This window comes from Papilio machaon, chromosome 1 (assembly GCF_912999745.1).
Source record: "Papilio machaon chromosome 1, ilPapMach1.1, whole genome shotgun sequence".
NCBI lineage: Eukaryota > Metazoa > Arthropoda > Insecta > Lepidoptera > Papilionidae > Papilio > Papilio machaon.
Genome location: NC_059986.1, coordinates 4,530,489 through 4,548,780, shown reverse-complemented (window position 1 = coordinate 4,548,780; position 18,292 = coordinate 4,530,489). Strand labels below are relative to the sequence as shown.

The 18,292-nt window shown below is 36.7% G+C and overlaps 3 protein-coding genes across 3 annotated transcripts; 2 read left to right on the top strand and 1 right to left on the bottom strand.

Moving 5' to 3' along the window:
- Positions 1–60: 60 nt before the first annotated feature.
- Positions 61–4,779, bottom strand: LOC106710808 (RNA-binding protein 39). The gene is made up of 8 exons (XM_014502977.2): positions 4,608–4,779; positions 4,319–4,373; positions 3,110–3,189; positions 1,923–2,469; positions 1,577–1,843; positions 1,229–1,444; positions 673–797; positions 61–435 (listed from the first exon to the last, which is right to left on the bottom strand). The coding sequence occupies exons 2-8, from the start codon at positions 4,370–4,372 to the stop codon at positions 147–149; spliced, it is 1,578 nt and encodes a 525-aa protein (XP_014358463.1). The 5' UTR covers position 4,373; positions 4,608–4,779; the 3' UTR covers positions 61–146.
- Positions 4,780–4,881: 102 nt separating this feature from the next.
- Positions 4,882–6,940, top strand: LOC106710811 (protein CWC15 homolog). The gene is made up of 4 exons (XM_014502980.2): positions 4,882–5,183; positions 5,325–5,604; positions 5,890–5,994; positions 6,684–6,940. The coding sequence occupies exons 1-4, from the start codon at positions 5,053–5,055 to the stop codon at positions 6,819–6,821; spliced, it is 654 nt and encodes a 217-aa protein (XP_014358466.1). The 5' UTR covers positions 4,882–5,052; the 3' UTR covers positions 6,822–6,940.
- A 581-nt stretch (positions 6,941–7,521) lies between these two features.
- LOC106710717 (protein 60A) lies at positions 7,522–17,398 on the top strand. Its single transcript, XM_014502869.2, has 7 exons — positions 7,522–8,327; positions 10,976–11,165; positions 11,512–11,666; positions 12,125–12,325; positions 12,749–12,822; positions 16,609–16,743; positions 17,140–17,398. The coding sequence occupies exons 1-7, from the start codon at positions 7,955–7,957 to the stop codon at positions 17,263–17,265; spliced, it is 1,254 nt and encodes a 417-aa protein (XP_014358355.2). The 5' UTR covers positions 7,522–7,954; the 3' UTR covers positions 17,266–17,398.
- The last annotated feature ends 894 nt before the right edge of the window (positions 17,399–18,292 follow it).

The following is an 18,292-nucleotide window of genomic DNA, read 5'->3' as shown; positions in this document are numbered from 1 at the left end:
TTAACGTGATACTTATTTTAGAGGAAAAATTAAATGGATTGTTTATAAAAAGGCAGTCAAAATAATATGTATATTTTATTACCTAGAATTATGAACACCACTAAATATATAGTTAGTATACGAGAAGCATACTTGTGTTTTCACTTTTACCGTTGCCGCGTAGGCAGAAGCAGCGTGAGAGCGGTCATCGCATCAGGGAACAGGGAATGGTAGTTGACGAGGGGCACGTAGGCCGCCGTGATGACGCGGCCCGCGAACCAGCGCCCGTGCAGCGAGTTCACGGAGGCGACGGCCGTAGCTATAGTGGGGCACTTGCAGTACACGTTGCCCTGCGGCGACGCCTTGTCCACGTATACGTGCAACACGCCGCCGTGCTTGTTGCACTCGCTGATCACGTCGTCACGGATCTCGATGTCCCAATGAGGATTAGTTTCTCTGTAAATAATTATATCAAACCTTACTGGGTTTCAGTCAATCATTTTATTTTTTTATTAATTTTTACTTTTAATTAAGTGGATAGAAAAATATAACAATCACAATTCGAACATTTTCCATGCAGTGAATTATCATCATTATGTTTAAATTTGGTTTTGTTTCTATTCCATTTACTTTTAAACCTTTATTTTTAAAATTTTCAAACATAAAACATGTATGTCTTATTTTTTAACTTACGTGGCTGGATCAAACATGTTATTGAGCATAAAGCATTGCGTTGCTATTGGTGGCGCTACTTGTGGCTGTGGAGCAACTATATTCGATCCAGTCCCCATTAAAACAGATGCAGCGGCAGGAGGAATCTAAAGTATAAAAAAAAATTATACTATAATTTTTTTATCAGTACTATTTAAAAAGAATGACTTGAGAAATTTCATAACATAAATTACAATAGTAATTTGACATAAAGGCTATCTGAATGTTATTTTGAGATAAAAATAAGTTGGTGAATGCTCAGCGAGCTTGGAGCCTATCCGAGGTAGAGATGACAAGGCTAGTTAACCACGCGGGCCCAGCGCAGGTTGCAACACAATATTCTCCTTCGTCATAACGCAGAGTACAAATGTAATTCTAAAAATACCTAAATACGAAATGACACATGGCGGGGATCGAACCTGGACGTGTAGATCTCGGTCCACTTCTGTCAAGCATTTAACAACTTTGCCAATCATGCACTTTACAAAATAATGTTTTTAGTTAAATAAAGTGTTTTGTGAAAGAAAATTGTACATACTTGTAATCCAGTTCCCTCTGCAAGCTTAAACATTAATTGTAGACGGCCTGTTGCTCCAAGATCAACGCCTGCTCTGTCTAGTTCATCAGCATCAAAACGAGTACTGGAGCCACCGTCTGTGCGTTCGGTAACATTTCCTACTTTCATTGGTCTTCCAGCTAATTCAAATCCATTCAATTGTTCCATTGCTTTCTTTGCATCTGTTGCATGATGGAACTAAAGAAAAAATTAATGAAATATAAATACATTATAAGTAAGATTGAATTTTAATATACACCCTTTGGTTGATGTTAATGTGTATCAACAGCACATATATGTTTGAACTTTTTAGCACAAGTATTAACTTACCGTCAAAAAACCATAACCTTTACTTTTCCCTGTTTCTGGGTCAGTCATAAGTTGGATGTGATCAATTTTCCCGAATGGCTCGAAAATTCCTCGCAACATATCCTCTGTAATATTAAAATGCAATGAGCCAACATACAGTCTAGTGGGACCATTACTTGTCTTTGGAGCTAAGTTAGGCAAAGTATTGCCTACTCTGTTTTTCTCTGCCTGTGTGTGTTGTACTATAATAGGGACACCAAGTAATTTTTGTCCTGTTAAACCCAATGCCTGTAAAAAAATAAAATAAATTATAATCTTAAATGAAAAAAATCATATATATTAGTCATTACATATTTCATAAACATACCAATGGTACAGATTCAGCATCCTTAAATTCTATATATGCTATCCCCTTAAACCTCCTAGTTTTGTTACATGTTATAAGTCTGACATCTCTAACTTTCCCAACAGATGAAAAGAATTCTTCTAAATCTTTAGCTCTTATACGCTGAGATAACTGCATACAAAATACAGTTCTCAAATCTCTTTCCTCTGGGGGCAAATCCTCTAATTTAGGTTCAATTCCTCTTGACTTAGATCGATATTCGTTTTTAGGTTCTGCTTCCCGACTTTTTTCGCGTCTCGAGTGCCTGTCCTTACTACGTTCTCTCTCTTTACTCCGTTCCTTGTCTCTACTTCGCCTCTTCTCCCTGTCTCTTTCACGTTCCCTTTCCTTATCCTTGTCGCGATCTTTATCTTTTATGTGCCTGTCACTACGATCTTTGTCACGATCCTTACGATCTCTGTCCTTTTCCCTATCTCTATCTTTTTCCTTGTTCTTTCTATCATCCCTGTCTCTTGAGCGTCTTGAATCCCTATCTCTCGACCTTCTTTTGTCTCGAGATCTGCTGCGTCTAAAATAAAATTACCTTGTGATTATTTATTATAACATTTATTTTATAATTTTAGTACTACATTTACGCCTATTCTATAACTTAATTTTTTTTATGATTTTATTTTAATAACAGCTAAGTGTTGAGGGTTGATAAATGCCATTTTAAGTTTCCTGTATACCTGTTTTAGGTTGTATTTTTCCTCTTTGTACATCTCATGACATTACCACACCAAATAATCAAACTTGACTAAATAATAAACAAACAAAAAAAAAGTATTTTTTGTATGTTTAGTCCTTATTTGTATCTAAATCAGTGGACAGATGCTGAAGAAACTGGTTAAAAGTATTCTTAGGACATCACAGGTTGGTGCCCTTAAAACATTTGTAATAGAATATTGCCCAGTTTACATTATTCCAGTCAATGCACACAATGCATTCAGGTGTGTGTTTACATTTCTCCAGTTGTAATCTAGCTCTACACCTCATCCCTGAATTGAAATAATGTAAACGGGGCATAAAAGTGTTTTTCAAGTTTTAATGAAACATTTAACTTGCAGTGTGACAATATTTGATTTTTTCGTTTTTCGAATTTATTTTAAATATTGTGGCTTTGCAATGCATACTGGGTTAACTATTGTATATTAAAAATATTGGATTACCTTCGACTGCCATCCTTTTCCCTATCTCTGTGCTTATCAGAATACTTGTCCGATCGATGTTTTGAAGAGGATGTGGTGTCCTGTCACACAAAGCACAAGGTAGAAGCAGCGCCACAGCAACACGCCAATGAATAAATAAAAAATGTATTAGTTAATTTATATTTACAACACAAAAGCATCTGTGAATATTTCATCACTAACAACCCCTTAGAATGTTAAGTGATGAAGCATCACAAATGTCATTTTTTACTTTGCCTAGACTTTTTTGAGACGGCTTTTTGTAAATGGTTTGTCAAATTTGTGTTTGTTTTTCTCTATTCCCCGCTGACTTACCGTTTAATAAACCATTGACTAAGGGTGTAAACAGCTAACATCACAGACGGAAACTTCTGCAAAAGATTTATCACCCATAAGAGTGTGACTTTTCCACAATGATTTTAATACATTTCGTTTTTACTAGCACATAAGTGATTGTTTCATGTATCAGATAATAAAAATATGATATAGTATTGGATACCTCTTTTTGTTTCAGGTCGATGAAGTATGCTGGACAATAACCACAAAGTTCTATAAATATAAGAAACGATTCTCAAATGTAATTTTTTTTTTACAGTTCTATACAGTTCAAACATGTAAATAATTTAGATTTTTGAAAAAAAAAACTAACAAATGAATCTGCTCTTTATGTTTAATTACAAAATCATCTTTGAATTTTTTTAAGTGTAACAGAAAAAAATAGTTTTCATTTATAGTGGCAAACATTACTTTGATGTTTTTGGTATTTGTAATGCTCTACATGTTTTGTGAGTATTCTAAAAAAGTTAATTACTTATTTCTTTACTTCAAAATTAATATAAATTAACCATTTCTATGGTTTAATTCATTATTTCTTGAAATTAAAAAAAATTTAACATAACAAACTTTATGGTTGTGAGGACTAAAAATAATGTGCAATGTGTTTTACTAAAGTACAACATAACAAATTAAATTCTACATGAAATTTTATTCTACTTTTCTCAATGTTTTACATAGGTATGTCACTATAGATATATAACGAATTAATGTACCATGTATCTTAAGATACTAACATAATATAGTAGGTACCTAATATACAGTCGCTATTTCAGTTGTCTTAGTTAAAACAAGACTTTTTGTCCATACAGTAGTTGAAATTAAATGAAGCATTCAATTTAATGTCAAAATACTCACCGATTTTATATATGGAGCTTCGAGCATTGCCTCTACATCAAAATCTTCGGCCATTCTGTGGAAAAAAAAATAGATTGTTTTAATTGTTAATATTAACAATACATATAAATTTACAGATTGATATTGATGCTGCAAATTTTCTATCTAAATATCATATTTAAAACACTACGAAATTTTGCTAGACGAACGACACATGATTAGTAACAAAATGGCGCTTCGTTCACGTTTCCGTTCCATTACTATTTGAAAAATACAGATTGCCTTATTATAATAAGAATAATATACGTACCTAGTAATTACAAAATATATATTAAGCTTGAAGATTTCGTAATAAACTTGTTGAACTAAATAGCGTCTTATATTTTATGTTTAGAGATAATGGGTAATACGACCATATTTTCCTTTCGAGTAATTTTCATCAGATTTCTGGCACTGACCATAGAGCAGAGGAGCAGAGAGCGTGTAGCACAGATACCTAGAAATTATAGCACAGTTGGAGCATCGACAGAGAAAGTGACCATAGACAAATTCTTCAAAGTACTTACATACTCTTTGATATTGACTAAAAGTATAAAGTATTGCAGTTTATTTTGTTTTACTTTTGCTAAATAAGCATATACTTAAAGTAAATAGATATATTACTGAATCTAAGGCAACCGAAAATATTGTATTTTTCTAAGTTAATAAAGCTTCAATTTTAGATTAGATTCATGTTGTAAAGTAGTATTTGAAAAATGACTACCGCAGCCAGACCAACGTTTGATCCAGCGCGAGGTGGACAAGGACGAGGAGAAAAGGATCTAAGCGCTATATCTCGTCAATACTCTAGTCGAGATCTTCCAGGGCATACTAAACTAAAATACAGGTACCTATGGCTTCAAGTTTTGTTAATGGTTAATTTATTGTTAACAATAAAAAACATGTTTTTTAAGGAAAGAAGGAGATTAGGAGCATGTATATTTCGCTGTTTGTGCGGAAGTATAAACTGTGTTTGTTTATTTTAAAGGGAACAAGGTCAAGGGACTACTGAAGAGCTACGCACAAGAGATTTCCGTAAAGAATTAGATGAAAGAGAAAAGGAAAGTAAAGGTCCTGCAGCAAGAAGGCAAAATGAGCCACCTGCAAAGAGATTGAAAATAGATCAAGTGCCTGCTGCTAGTTTAGATGCTGATGACCCATTAGAAGGAGATTCTACAGATTCTGATGACTCAGATGATGACACAGCAGCATTGTTGGCAGAATTAAATAAAATTAAAAAAGAGAGAGCAATTGAACAGGCAAAGAAGGTTTGTAAACTCTTATAATAGAATTTCTATGTAACATAATGCCATAATTTAGTTCTGTACTAATTATAATACCGTCAAAACCGTTTATGGCGACATCGTTTAGAACAACATACCGGTTAAATTGACCAAAATCAAAGGTCCTGGCTGAATGTTATATACATATCTTTCCTATTAATACCTGTCACCGGTTGTTACAACTATCGGGTTTTACGACTCAATATGAGTAGTCCCTTCAATGTCGTTATAACAGATTTTGACTGTATTGATTTCTATTTTATTTTGCAGGATGCTGAGAAGAAGCAAGAGGAAGAAAGAATTCGTATGGAAAACATATTGTCAGGCAATCCATTACTTAATTACTCAGCAGCAGGACAAAAAAATGATTTAAAGGTAATCATATTTTATACATCAATGAATATCAATAATTACAGTGTAACATGGGCATCAACACAGAAGAGGGAGGTAGGAAGGGGCACCTGGGCCTTACTTAGAGAATTTATACAAGTAAAAAAGATACAAAAACTACTTCAAATAAGACCATATTAATGGTAACTGTAAGACCTAGGCTAGATCATCGCATGGTAATGCCCATGCAGTGTAAATAATTTATTTTGTCATCAGCTTAAACAATGAACCGATTTTATTGACCAAAACTATTGCTGGCTGTCAGAAAATTATATATATATAAAAGACAAACTGTGTTTATACTTGAATTTAAGTTGCAAAGGAACCATTAAGTGTTGAGGGTAGAGTAGTTCAAGAAATCTTACTAATATTATAAATGCGAATGTTCAGATGGATGGATGGATGTTTGTTTGAAGGTATCTCTGGAACGGCTCAACAGATCTAGATGAAATTTGTCACAGATATAGAGCACAGTCTGGAGGAACACATCCTACTACTGATTAGGTTATTTTTTAAATTCTGTGCGGATGGAGTCGCAGGCAACAGCTAGTTCTCTATAAACTTACATTGGTGGTAAAGAAGGGAATCTATGCCTACTAAAAATATACACATGCTTAAATTATAATCAAAACCAATTTCTCAATATTATTTTTTACAATATATATTTTTTTCAGGTTAAAAGAAGATGGGATGATGATGTGGTCTTCAAAAATTGTGCCCGTTCAGAGCCGGAAAAGAAACTAAACACATTTATAAATGATTCTTTGAGGTCCGAGTTCCATAAAAAATTCATGGAGAAGTATGTGAAATAGAAAATTTCAAACATGCTTTTTTGTCACCTACAACATAAGATTCAAGTTATTTTGTATTATATTTTCCTTTCTAAGTGAGATGCAAGTGTAACATTTGATGAGAGACATTAAATTCATAATAGCAAATTTAAACAAATGTTTTTTTTTTATTTACTTAATAAAATTGATTCATGTTAAATGTTGAATTAATAAAATAATATGAATTTGAAACCGATTTATAATCGTGAACAAAAGGCTGAGCTAACAAAGTCTGTGTCCTTATATCGTTCCATTGATGTTTAGCTCTGCCACTTGTTGCATGATTTATTTTTTAATGTGTTACATTCCATCCATGTTTTACATGCACTATGGCAAGGATTGCTCTTACCCTTATGCAGGTTTATATTATAACATTAAAAAATTACGTTGTACAGAAAAATATTAGACACCCTAATTTAAAAAAATTACCTAAATTCCCCACCCTTGTGAGATATGGGCTTTTAAATTTTATATTTATATTAATGTTGTATAAATTGTTAAATTTATTATTTAGGTAAAAAAAGCAGGTACATAAGTTGGTCGATGTTTTGGTATAATTAAGGTAGTTGCAATTGATAGTTCCCCTCACCCACGCACAATTCAATTAAAATTGTTATGTTGTGACGCATCATACGCGGCCAATGTGTATATTTAATATTAAGGAAATAGTTGTCTGCATTACTAGCGTGTGCTATCGTGTCGGGTCACTACAGTTTAAAACAACTATGTCATTACATTACATTGTGCATATCACAAATGGAGCGTTGTACCGTTTTTATGTATGCCGATCCCAGTGAAACTAATTTTATTCCTTTGTGTTCTCAAAATACGGGAGTGTTATAATCGGATTCGGAGGCGTGCGAGTGCGCTTGACGTATTTAGTGGCGCTTCAATGTTTACATTATTGAGACGATGTGTGGCAAGTGGCTAGAGAGAGGGAGGGGAAGCTGCGAAGAGCGCGGCGCGGCGGCCGCCGGCCCACCTTGAGTGGGCAGGTTCGGTGGCTGCGTGGTCGTCCCGTGCGATTCCGCAGCCGACACGACCGTAAACTTTTTATTCATTAGTGAGCCGACTGCTTCGAGAGCGTGCGTCGTTGTGTCAATCGGTCTGTAAACATGTCTTATCCGAAGACGGCGTGGCGGTGTGTTACTTTATTATTGTTTATAGTGACGTGTGAAGCGGTACTCTCCGGTTTATACATTGATAATGGCGTGGATCAAACTGTTATTCATCATTCGATGACACGCCACGAAAGACTTTTAGTTGAACATGAAATTCTGGATCTCTTGGGTCTGGGAGAGAGACCTCGCCGCACTAGCGCGCCGCCTTTAGACCGTTCGGCTCCTAGTTTTCTGCTGGACGTGTACAAGCAACTAGCAGAAGAACATGAGCAAGCTCGGCCGACGCGAAGCTCTGAAATGGCTTTGAGTGGTGAAGAACAGCAAGCAATTGACGAAAGTGATTTAATAATGACATTTCAAAGTAAAAGTAAGTATGGATATTAAACATTATTGATATTTGTGTACTTGACAACAATAACAATCAACACTAAATGTGTGAATAAGGTGGCTAGTAACTTATGTATATAGTAGCAAATCTACACAACTTAGTGCCAATTCTAACGACTTCTAATATAAAGTTAAAATAACATAATTAACTCAAATAGTGAATTGATGGAAGAAATGATAGGTAGTTGATAAAAAGTGACTATTTTCAGTTGTCTATAATTAAATTCGATGCTGTCTGCTCCAATGTTTGTATGCATTAAACTTGATATAAACAAAAACTTAAGTTGGTACGTAAACGTTAAAGTAAAATACTATTCACCAGTAAGACGTGTACAATATCTAACAAAAATTCAAAATTTCGACGAAAATATTAGTCTGCTTAAATTATTATGTAGATATATTCCCGTGATTGAAGTACTAAGTTGCCCGATTTGTTCAATAATAAATCACACCTTTTTATGCTGGTGTTGTAGACGATTCTGAATAATACATGAACACCTGCGGCTGGATGGCTTTCCTTCGGGCTAAAGATAGCTGTTGTGAATATTGTTTTTCACATTGGGACACCGTAATTTTTGTTCGGTCAGTGATTCCGCCTATTGAGGTGCGAGATACTCATATGGTGGATGTAGCCAGCGCTGGGTCTGTAGTAAATGCCTTGTACCATCATTCATACAGTGACGAGTTTTAGATTAATTAAGAACGCCTTAACTCGAGTTAAGCCGTTCTTAACTAATTTGTTATTATGTCTCACGAAAGTTTAAACAAAGTTATGAGTTTTGCCATTTAGTTAGCATTAAATTTAAAATTTGTGTTGATTTCACTTTACGAATTAACTTAATAATCAGTTTGGGAACGCTACTTTGAGCGTTGAAAAGGTAAGGGTAGGTATATTTATTGTTTCTGTGAGTCTTGTATTCTGAGGAGGTGTGTAAAGAGAGCTTAAGACTCAGGTAGGTCGAGTCATTACTGTCTGCGGACGACCGGGCCGCATACCAAGCGACGTATTGATGTCGACCGCCCGCATACTTATAGGAATAGGACAGGTATACATGAATAATCTTCTAGTCAATATACAATTTAAAACTTTTGTCTTGAGTGATGTTCATCTTTATCCATGGTATTGCAAAACTAAGCTAAACTAATCTCGGTCTGAAAAGGGGTCTGTTTATACAATATAGGTACCAGGAAATTGAGATTCTTCACTTAACTTTTACGTTAAGTACATCTAATTGTTACGTACATCACAAGTTTAATAGCAAATTACATTAATAATACACGGAATTTTTATGTGCATGCATGTTTTATGTATGTATGATATTATGCACTTTACAGTGAGCTAATTTGCTCTCATATGTGACAATAAAAGTTACCATAAACAATTTTACGGAAAGTCTGCTTACGTTTTTTTTATTATCGCATTCTTGCTGCTACCGAACGGTTTGATGTGCGATCAGATATACAGGTCGTGTGTACTGTGAGTCGATTAAAATTATATAGATAAGGTAACTGTATACATTCGCCTTGTGCTACACCTGGCTTGGCCACTGGACATCGTGTGGATGAGTTACCATACAATCGCTGACTGTATTTAAGGATAGTTTATTACAGTATGATTTATAAAAAATCTCTTTTACTAAAAATTTGTTAAGTTTTAATCTTTAAAACTCGAAATCACCGTAAAAAGTACTAAAAATGTAAATTTGCAATATTTGAAAAAACATGCAACATTTCATGAGATGTATTAACAAATGACAATTAAAATTTCTATTGTTGTGTGCAAATTAGAGGTAATAATTGTAATAGAAAAATACACCATCGTATAGTTGCATTTGCAAATCAATTATTCTTAATTTTTGCATAATTTGTAATAAAAAAAACATATCAAAATATGTTATAAAATTTAAATAATTTTGTGATTAAATCTATATGGTTGGTATATAATTCAATGTCATGTTACAATATGTTTATTTAACACGTGCAATATGATATCAAGTTACATCGCTATTTAATGGGACACCTGTTATTTTTTATTAATAGTGTATTCTTACAAAACATTAATTATAATTCGTTTTAAATGGTAAATTCGATAACATATGGCAATTTACAACGTTATTGGATTCAACTTCATTTGGATTTAATTTTAACTAATCTCGAAGTATCGCATGGAAAAATTAATGGCCATATGACAAATATTAAAATAGACATTTCAAAAACGAGGCTAGAATTCAAAAAAGATCGCAGCTTATTTAGCTTAGGTTGATTGCTAGATTGTCCTAGGTAAGCAGGCGAAGGCGAAGCAATAAGGCGAGTAGATGTAGTGAAGTAGCTTAACCAAAAAAGAAAAATATGTTTGTTTTTGATTTTTTAAAACCATCATCATCAGCTCACTATACGTCCCCACCGAAGGGTTCGGAGCCTAACCTAAGTTAGGGGTGACTAGGTCTTAGTCAACCACGCTGGCCCAGTGCGGGTTGGTTGACTTCATATGTACATATCACTGAATTTCTTCTGAGATATGTGCAGGTTGCATCACGATGTTTTTTATAAGATTATTATTATTATTCATCCTAAGATCGTTGAAGAATTTCTGAACTGAAGATGTAAGATATATAATTTTGGCTATAGAGCATCACCTAGGAGCTCTACGTCACGGTCACGGACGGCACGTGTGGTTCGAAGTATCTGCTGCACCGAGCGATGCGTCTTCGCTTCTGACGGCGGAGCTGCGCGTGCACCAGGCCCCCAAGCACACCGACGAACCCACCAGTCTCTACACTGTCGTCGTGCATAGAGTCCTAAGCGTCGATAATGTCGGGTCAGTAAGTTTCAAGATTCATTTTGCGTCGGGTCATATCTATTAACAGGAACTATAATTGGTTGAAGATATATGAATGCATTTTTTAAACGGTCCCAAATTATGACTGTTTTATGTTTCTTTTTAATAAATTATTTTTTGTAAGAAATAACAAAGGCGTGACAAGAATGTGTCGGCCCAAATAAAGAAGTTGGGTCAACCGTTGCATTGCGTGGCATTCTTTGTGGTTAGTGGACGTTAAAGTGATAACCGAACTCTTGTTACGATGAGCTCATTCCGTACGAGAGTGGGTTTCACGACTTTTAATACAAACATATATTAGAAGTGTAATTTTAACACTTCACAGAGGGCTACAAATGGAGCGTGTGGCGGCTGTGAACACGAGCGCGGGCGCGGAGGGCTGGCTGGAGTTAAACGTCACCACGGCGTTGCGGGCCTGGCTCACCGAGCCGACTGAGAATCGAGGCTTCTTTATCACCGTTCATCCGCATTCGCAACCAGGTATATGTCGATGAGAAGATAAAATTTTTTAAAATTCTTTACAATTAAAATCTTGTATTTTCAGATTTGCAGTTTCCTATTCAATTTGGTATAACAGAGTAGACAATTAATTCTTACTAGAGTTTCTATTTCTTTGAGTCTTATGATATACTCAGGTTCGTTAAATAGCTTCTTAAGTGTGTCTTTAGTGTCAATTTTGTATGTCAAATTGAACATTTTAAGGAAACGGTAATTGACTCTAATTGGGACAGATAGTAACTGCATGAATGTATACTTCATGACACAGCATTGTGTAATGTATAAATGTAATATTCTTATTCTTTCAATTAAAATCAAAGTACATTTTTATTCAGGCTTGACTAATTTTCCTAAGTCCCTACAGAGGGCAGTGGCGCATCATTCTACCTTGAGCTCTTTTATTTTACCGTTGGTTATTTACAAAAAATGTATCTACACAGAACGTCACGTTAAGACAGAAGAAATAGGTTTAGAGGAAGCTCGTGGGCCCGGCGCCGATGGCAAACAGCCATTTCTGGTAGCCTTCTTCAAGAACGGGCCTAAGCTGGGCGGTTGGGACGCCGGGGCGCGGCGGAAGCGGGAAGCGAGGCGGTGGAGGACTCATGGATATACTGACAATTATCTAAGGAATCCCTTGACCGGTGAGTTATGTAGTATAATAATAATAAATCTTTATTGCACATTTTACACATCTGTTTCATTAATAACCTTGGCTCCTTTACTAGGTTTCCCTGTATTAAAGGAGCCAATGACTTCCCTTACATGTTGAAAAGTATGTACAATTTTAGAATTAAATGAACATTTAGTAATCATACTTACTAGTATAGTAATATACCTTACTAGTATAGTAATCATACTTTGCTAAAGTACTTTCTATTCGCTTACAAAATACATACGTCCACTACATTTGCAGTAGCCACGTTCATATGTCAATGTTTTAAATGTAGTAAATAAATTAAATAATGCAAGTGTTTTGCAACAGAACAGAAGTTCAACGCTTCGAACGTAATAAATACATACCTCGAATGTAAACAATATTCTTATAAGATGCTAATATATCCCAGACACGTCGCACTGGACAACCAGAAGCTGCGAAATCCAAACATTGTACGTGAGTTTTAAGGACTTGGAATGGCAAGTAAGTGTTAAGCCCTAATCATTATTTATAAATGTTTTATCCAATACGTTAAATTAAAACAATGAAAAACAACTAAATTTATAAATATTAAAATGTAAATCTTAATCTTACTAATATTATAAATGCGAATGTTTGGATGAATTGATGGATTGGTGGATGTTTGTTTGAAGGTATCTCCAGAACAGCTGCATGGATCTCGATGAAATTTGGCATAGACTGAGCATAGTCTGGAAGAAGGCTTAAAAAACCTTAATTACTCATAGTATTCTATGTATTCGTCTAGACTCTAGACTATGTTCTACATATATGACAAATTTCATCGAGATTCGTTGAGCCGTTCTGGAGATACCTTGTAAGAGACATCCATCCATCCATCCATCCAAAAATTCGCCTATATAATATTATTAAGATATAACAAATGACTACAATGTATAGTGTAATTTCAAAAGTATTTTAAAAAATATTATAAGATATTTGATGCAAAAGTATTTTAAAAGAATTAAACTAACAGCGAAATAATGAATTTAACTTTACTTCATAATAATCCTCGCTGTAGTATAAACTCAAACCGAACGTAAGTAAACAAAAATGTCAGACGTTCCGCAATGACGAATGGAAAGAGACTGCCTCGAGCAGCAGCGCACGCTTCCTTATAAAACCTTTTTTTTGTGTGGCTACCCTCAACAGTCCTAACACGGCTTCTCCTGACATGAGACCGTCCTCGGGCTCGTTCTTCCAGCATCTTCAACACTGGAATTCGTCTGTAACAATGGCATAGAGTCTTTCGATACCAGCTCGTTGGCAGGCGCGATGCGGGCGCGCTGCTCGTAGACAGGCACCGCTCAGGCGCGCTGATTGAAGACAGGCACCGCTCAGGCGCGCTGATTGTAGACAGGCACGGCTCAGGCGCGCTGATTGAAGACAGGCATCGCTCAGGCGCGCTGATTGTAGACAGGCACCGCTCAGGCGCGCTGATTGAAGACAGGCACCGCTCAGGCGCGCTGATTGAAGACAGGCACCGCTCAGGCGCGCTGATTGTAGATAGGCACCGCTCAGGCGCGCTGATTGTAGACAGGCACCGCTCAGGCGCGCTGATTGTAGACAGGCACCGCTCAGGCGCGCTGATTGAAGACCTGCACCGCTCAGGCGCGCTGATTGAAGACCTGCACCGCTCAGGCGCGCTGATTGTAGACAGGCACCGCTCAGGCGCGCTGATTGAAGACAGGCACCGCTCAGGCGCGCTGATTGAAGACAGGCACCGCTCAGGCGCGCTGATTGAAGACAGGCGCGCTGATTGAAGACAGGCGCGGCTGTGGCGCGCTGCTTGTAGGCAGGCGCGGCTGTGGCGCGCTGCTTGTAGGCAGGCGCGGCTGTGGCGCGCTGCTTGTAGGCAGGCGCGGCTGTGGCGCGCTGCTTGTAGGCAGGCGCGGCTGTGGCGCGCTGCTTGTAGGCAGGCGCGGCGGTGGCGCGCTGCTTGTAGGCAGGCGCGGCTGTGGCGCGCTGCTTGTAGGCAGGCGCGGCTGTGGCGCGCTGCTTGTAGGCAGGCGCGGCTGTGGCGCGCTGCTTGTAGGCAGGCGCGGCTGTGGCGCGCTGCTTGTAGGCAGGCGCGGCGGTGGCGCGCTGCTTGTAGGCAGGCGCGGCGGTGGCGCGGTGCACAACACAGCTACATAGTAGGACACAAGACCCGACCAAATCTGCATCTATATCAATAATGGTGTCCTCGGTTATTTGATCATAACTCTTTATTGTTTCAAAACATTCGACACATGACCATGCGACCCATGACATCAGTGGCAGCCCGCAGTATGCCAGATACTGAACGTCCCGCAGTCCGTTCAATGCCTTTATTCACAAGACCATGTAGGGCAAGCGTCCCGCAGTCCGTTGCCGATAGGAGCGTCCCGCAGTCCGTCCTCTCCATGATATTAATGGCAGCCCGCAGTATGCCAGATGCTGAACGTCCCGCAGTCCGTTCAATACTTTACTTCAAAAGACCATGTAGGGCAAGCGTCCCGCAGTCCGTCCTCTACATGATATTAATGGCAAACGGCAGTTTGTCAGTCGTGAAGATACCCTAGAAGCATCTCCTGATACAGAACGTCTCATATTCCGTTCACAATCTCACATCTGCAGTTGGGTATCCCGCAGTCTACGCAACGCAGAGCATCTCGACAATACATGGACAAAGCAAACTGAACTAATAAAGGGCATCGATGACTATTACGACATAATGACATACGTCTGACTCAGGTAATGGCTTAACACGCTCAGCGCAACCGACTAGCCTTACAAGTTCACTTTAAAATGAAAAAATCATGTTGGCATGTAACGTGTTAAATCTTGCCACGACTCGGCTTTACCTGACCCTCACTAATAAACTGATCGAGGTATTCAATTTCAGTATTTAGTAAAGAACACATCTTTAAATTAATTGAAAAGTCTGATGTTGACTTATTTGGCATCAAAACTTGAAATATAAAAATATTGGTTCGATCTTACCGCAGTACAAATTGAATAGATCGTGTCCACAATCCCGTCTGCTGTGAAATACACAGACAGCGTGTGAGCCTCACTACTCACATATTCCCATGCAGAATACATGGCTTGGTCCATGCTACCCATGTTTCGCAAACACTGGTACAATTCTGATTTCGACTCAACTTACTGCGACTACAACGATTATCACGGTAACGATCTGACATTTTTCTTTTTGCATTTATTTTCATGAAAATGCAAACACAAACACAAAGTGACGAAAGTGGATAGAATCACGTGGATCCTATCCCACTTCTGATGTAAGATATTTGATGCAAAAGTATTTTAAAAGAATTAAACTAACAGCAAAATAATGAATTTAACTCTACTTCATAATAATCCTCGCTGTAGTATAAACTCAAACCGAACGTAAGTAAACAAAAATGTCAGACGTTCCGCAATGACGAATGGAAAGAGACTGCCTCGAGCAGCAGCGCACGCTTCCTTATAAAACCTTTTTTTTGTGTAGCTACCCTCAACAGTCCTAACAATATAATCTAACCGCGGAATAAAGACTTCAACTCTACTTCTAAGTAGTCCTCGCAATAATATAAACTCGGACAGCTCGTAAATAACTAAATGTCAGACGTTCCGCGATGACGGATGGAAAGAGACTGCCGTGAGCAGCAACGCATGCTTCCTTATAAAACCTTTTATGAGACTACCCCAACGTGCGTACAACTTCTCAAAAATCACAACATATCAAAGTACATACAAAGTAAAGGTAAAGTCAATACAGTAAAAAATACATCAATAAAATTTAAAATAGAATGAATGCATATGTAGGAAGAGGATCGGCCATAGTTAAAAAGAATGAAGCTACTTTAAACTGTATAATAGTTTTTAGCAAAATCACAGGATGAATGACAGTTAATTAACCATTAAACTAGACAGAAGTAACAATTCAATAAATTAGCCTTAAATAATAACCGGGATCAGTCTAGGGACCAAATTATAGCACCGGAATAATAATTAATTCGTTTCCACAAATTAACTATCCAAAGCGTCGAGGTTAAGCAAGCGAAGTACAACTAGTGCACCGAGCCACGCCAGAGCCAAGACTGCCTTTCAAATAATGTTGCACGTCTTTTATACCGGCAGAGCTAGTAGTGGGGAGAGTGGGGGCATCGAATGACGCGCTCGGTGACGTGATCAGTGCACGTGTTGTTTACAGTTTCGCTCAGGTGGCGCGCGGGCGCCGACACATGTAATGTTTAATTTAATTGTAGGTATAATGTTTGTGTTTTCTAGGACTGGATAATAGCTCCTGACGGCTACAGCGCATACTACTGCAGCGGAGAGTGCAACTTTCCACTGAACGCGCACAAAAATGCTACAAATCACGCCATCGTTCAAACATTGGTGCATTTATTAAATCCTACACAGGTAAAAATATACCTATATTTTATAGTTAGTTTTACTTCCTTAAATAAATCTATACATATACTGTCATTGAAATATCACTTTGTTGTTATTAGTCGACCAAAGAAGAGACAGATGGATTGCGTGATAGATGATATGATATGAAGACAGAAATAACTAATGATAGTTTGATTTAGAAGACCTTTCGACCTGAAATAATTGAGAAAACCTTTCTAGTATTTCGTCTTCTGATTTTATAAAATTTTATTCTTTCGACTGGAGTTATACACATAACGCGGTCATACAAAATACAAGTGCATCTGCAGAAATATATAACTAATGTCATCTTTATCTGTATTTTGTGGAATAAAGATCACAAGCGTAAATTTGTGAGATTTATATTGTTTTTGTTCTCTGTAGGTACCGAAGCCGTCGTGTGCGCCGATCAAGCTGGCAACAATATCTGTTCTGTACTACACCGACGACTCCAATGTCATACTGCGCAAATACAAGAACATGGTTGTTAAGACTTGCGGATGCCATTAGGACAAATCTTTTAATATGCCGTTTGAACAAAGAAATGTACAATTTTAAATAAAGCATATTTCATTCTTACGTTTATAACTGAACGTTATTAAATTAAAAAGATACAGTGTTAACATTAATTATTCTACGTCTTAGCTTATTTTGTATGTGCCTTTCTCCATGTAATTTATTTTATTAGGAATTAGATACATATTATAACAATATCAATTCTTATTATAAGTCATTTATGTTAAGAAAATCTATGTGCCAATTTGAATATGAAGTCTGTAAAAATAATTTTATTAATAGTGAAGCCATAACTATGTGGATTCTATTGTGTACCATTTTATCAATTACAAATTTATTTTTTAACAACTACTAGTTTTATTTTATTTCATGTTTTATCTTTCATTCGGAAAGAAAGCTAACCATGAAAAGATAAGTTTACTTCTGTAATTATACATATCTACATAATATACAGAATAGCATTGGTAGCGTTTAGTTCCGTATTTGTTCTTAGAATCTATTACTATCCTAAGAATAAAGAAAATGAGTAAATTGTTGTCTAGACATTAGAGGTAGGTATGTATCAAAGAAAAAAAGAATACATATGTAAATGTTTGGTAGTTATTCAATCAAGCACAAAAGGCATCTCGACTTTTGACATTTAATATCTTCAACATAATGCTTAATTTATTTACAGAATAACGGTTGCCCTCGACTTCGCGAGCTTGAAATTAAAAAAAATGCCTAAATTACTTTAGCACACATAAGCTACTTTCCAGCAAAATACCCGCCTAAATAGGTCTAGCCGTTTCGGAGATTATCCGGATCAAAGGTGTATTTACGGACAGACAAACAGACAGAAATAAAAAATAAAAAATTGGATCATTAAATGCAACGCAATCCAATTTTACTAATTTAACTAATTACTACCTTATTACTAATGAATACCTTAATGTCACAGAAATAAACCAGATATTTTGATTTAGTTTACAGTAATAAAATATTAAATGAAATATTTAGGTACTTGAACCTATTACATAGA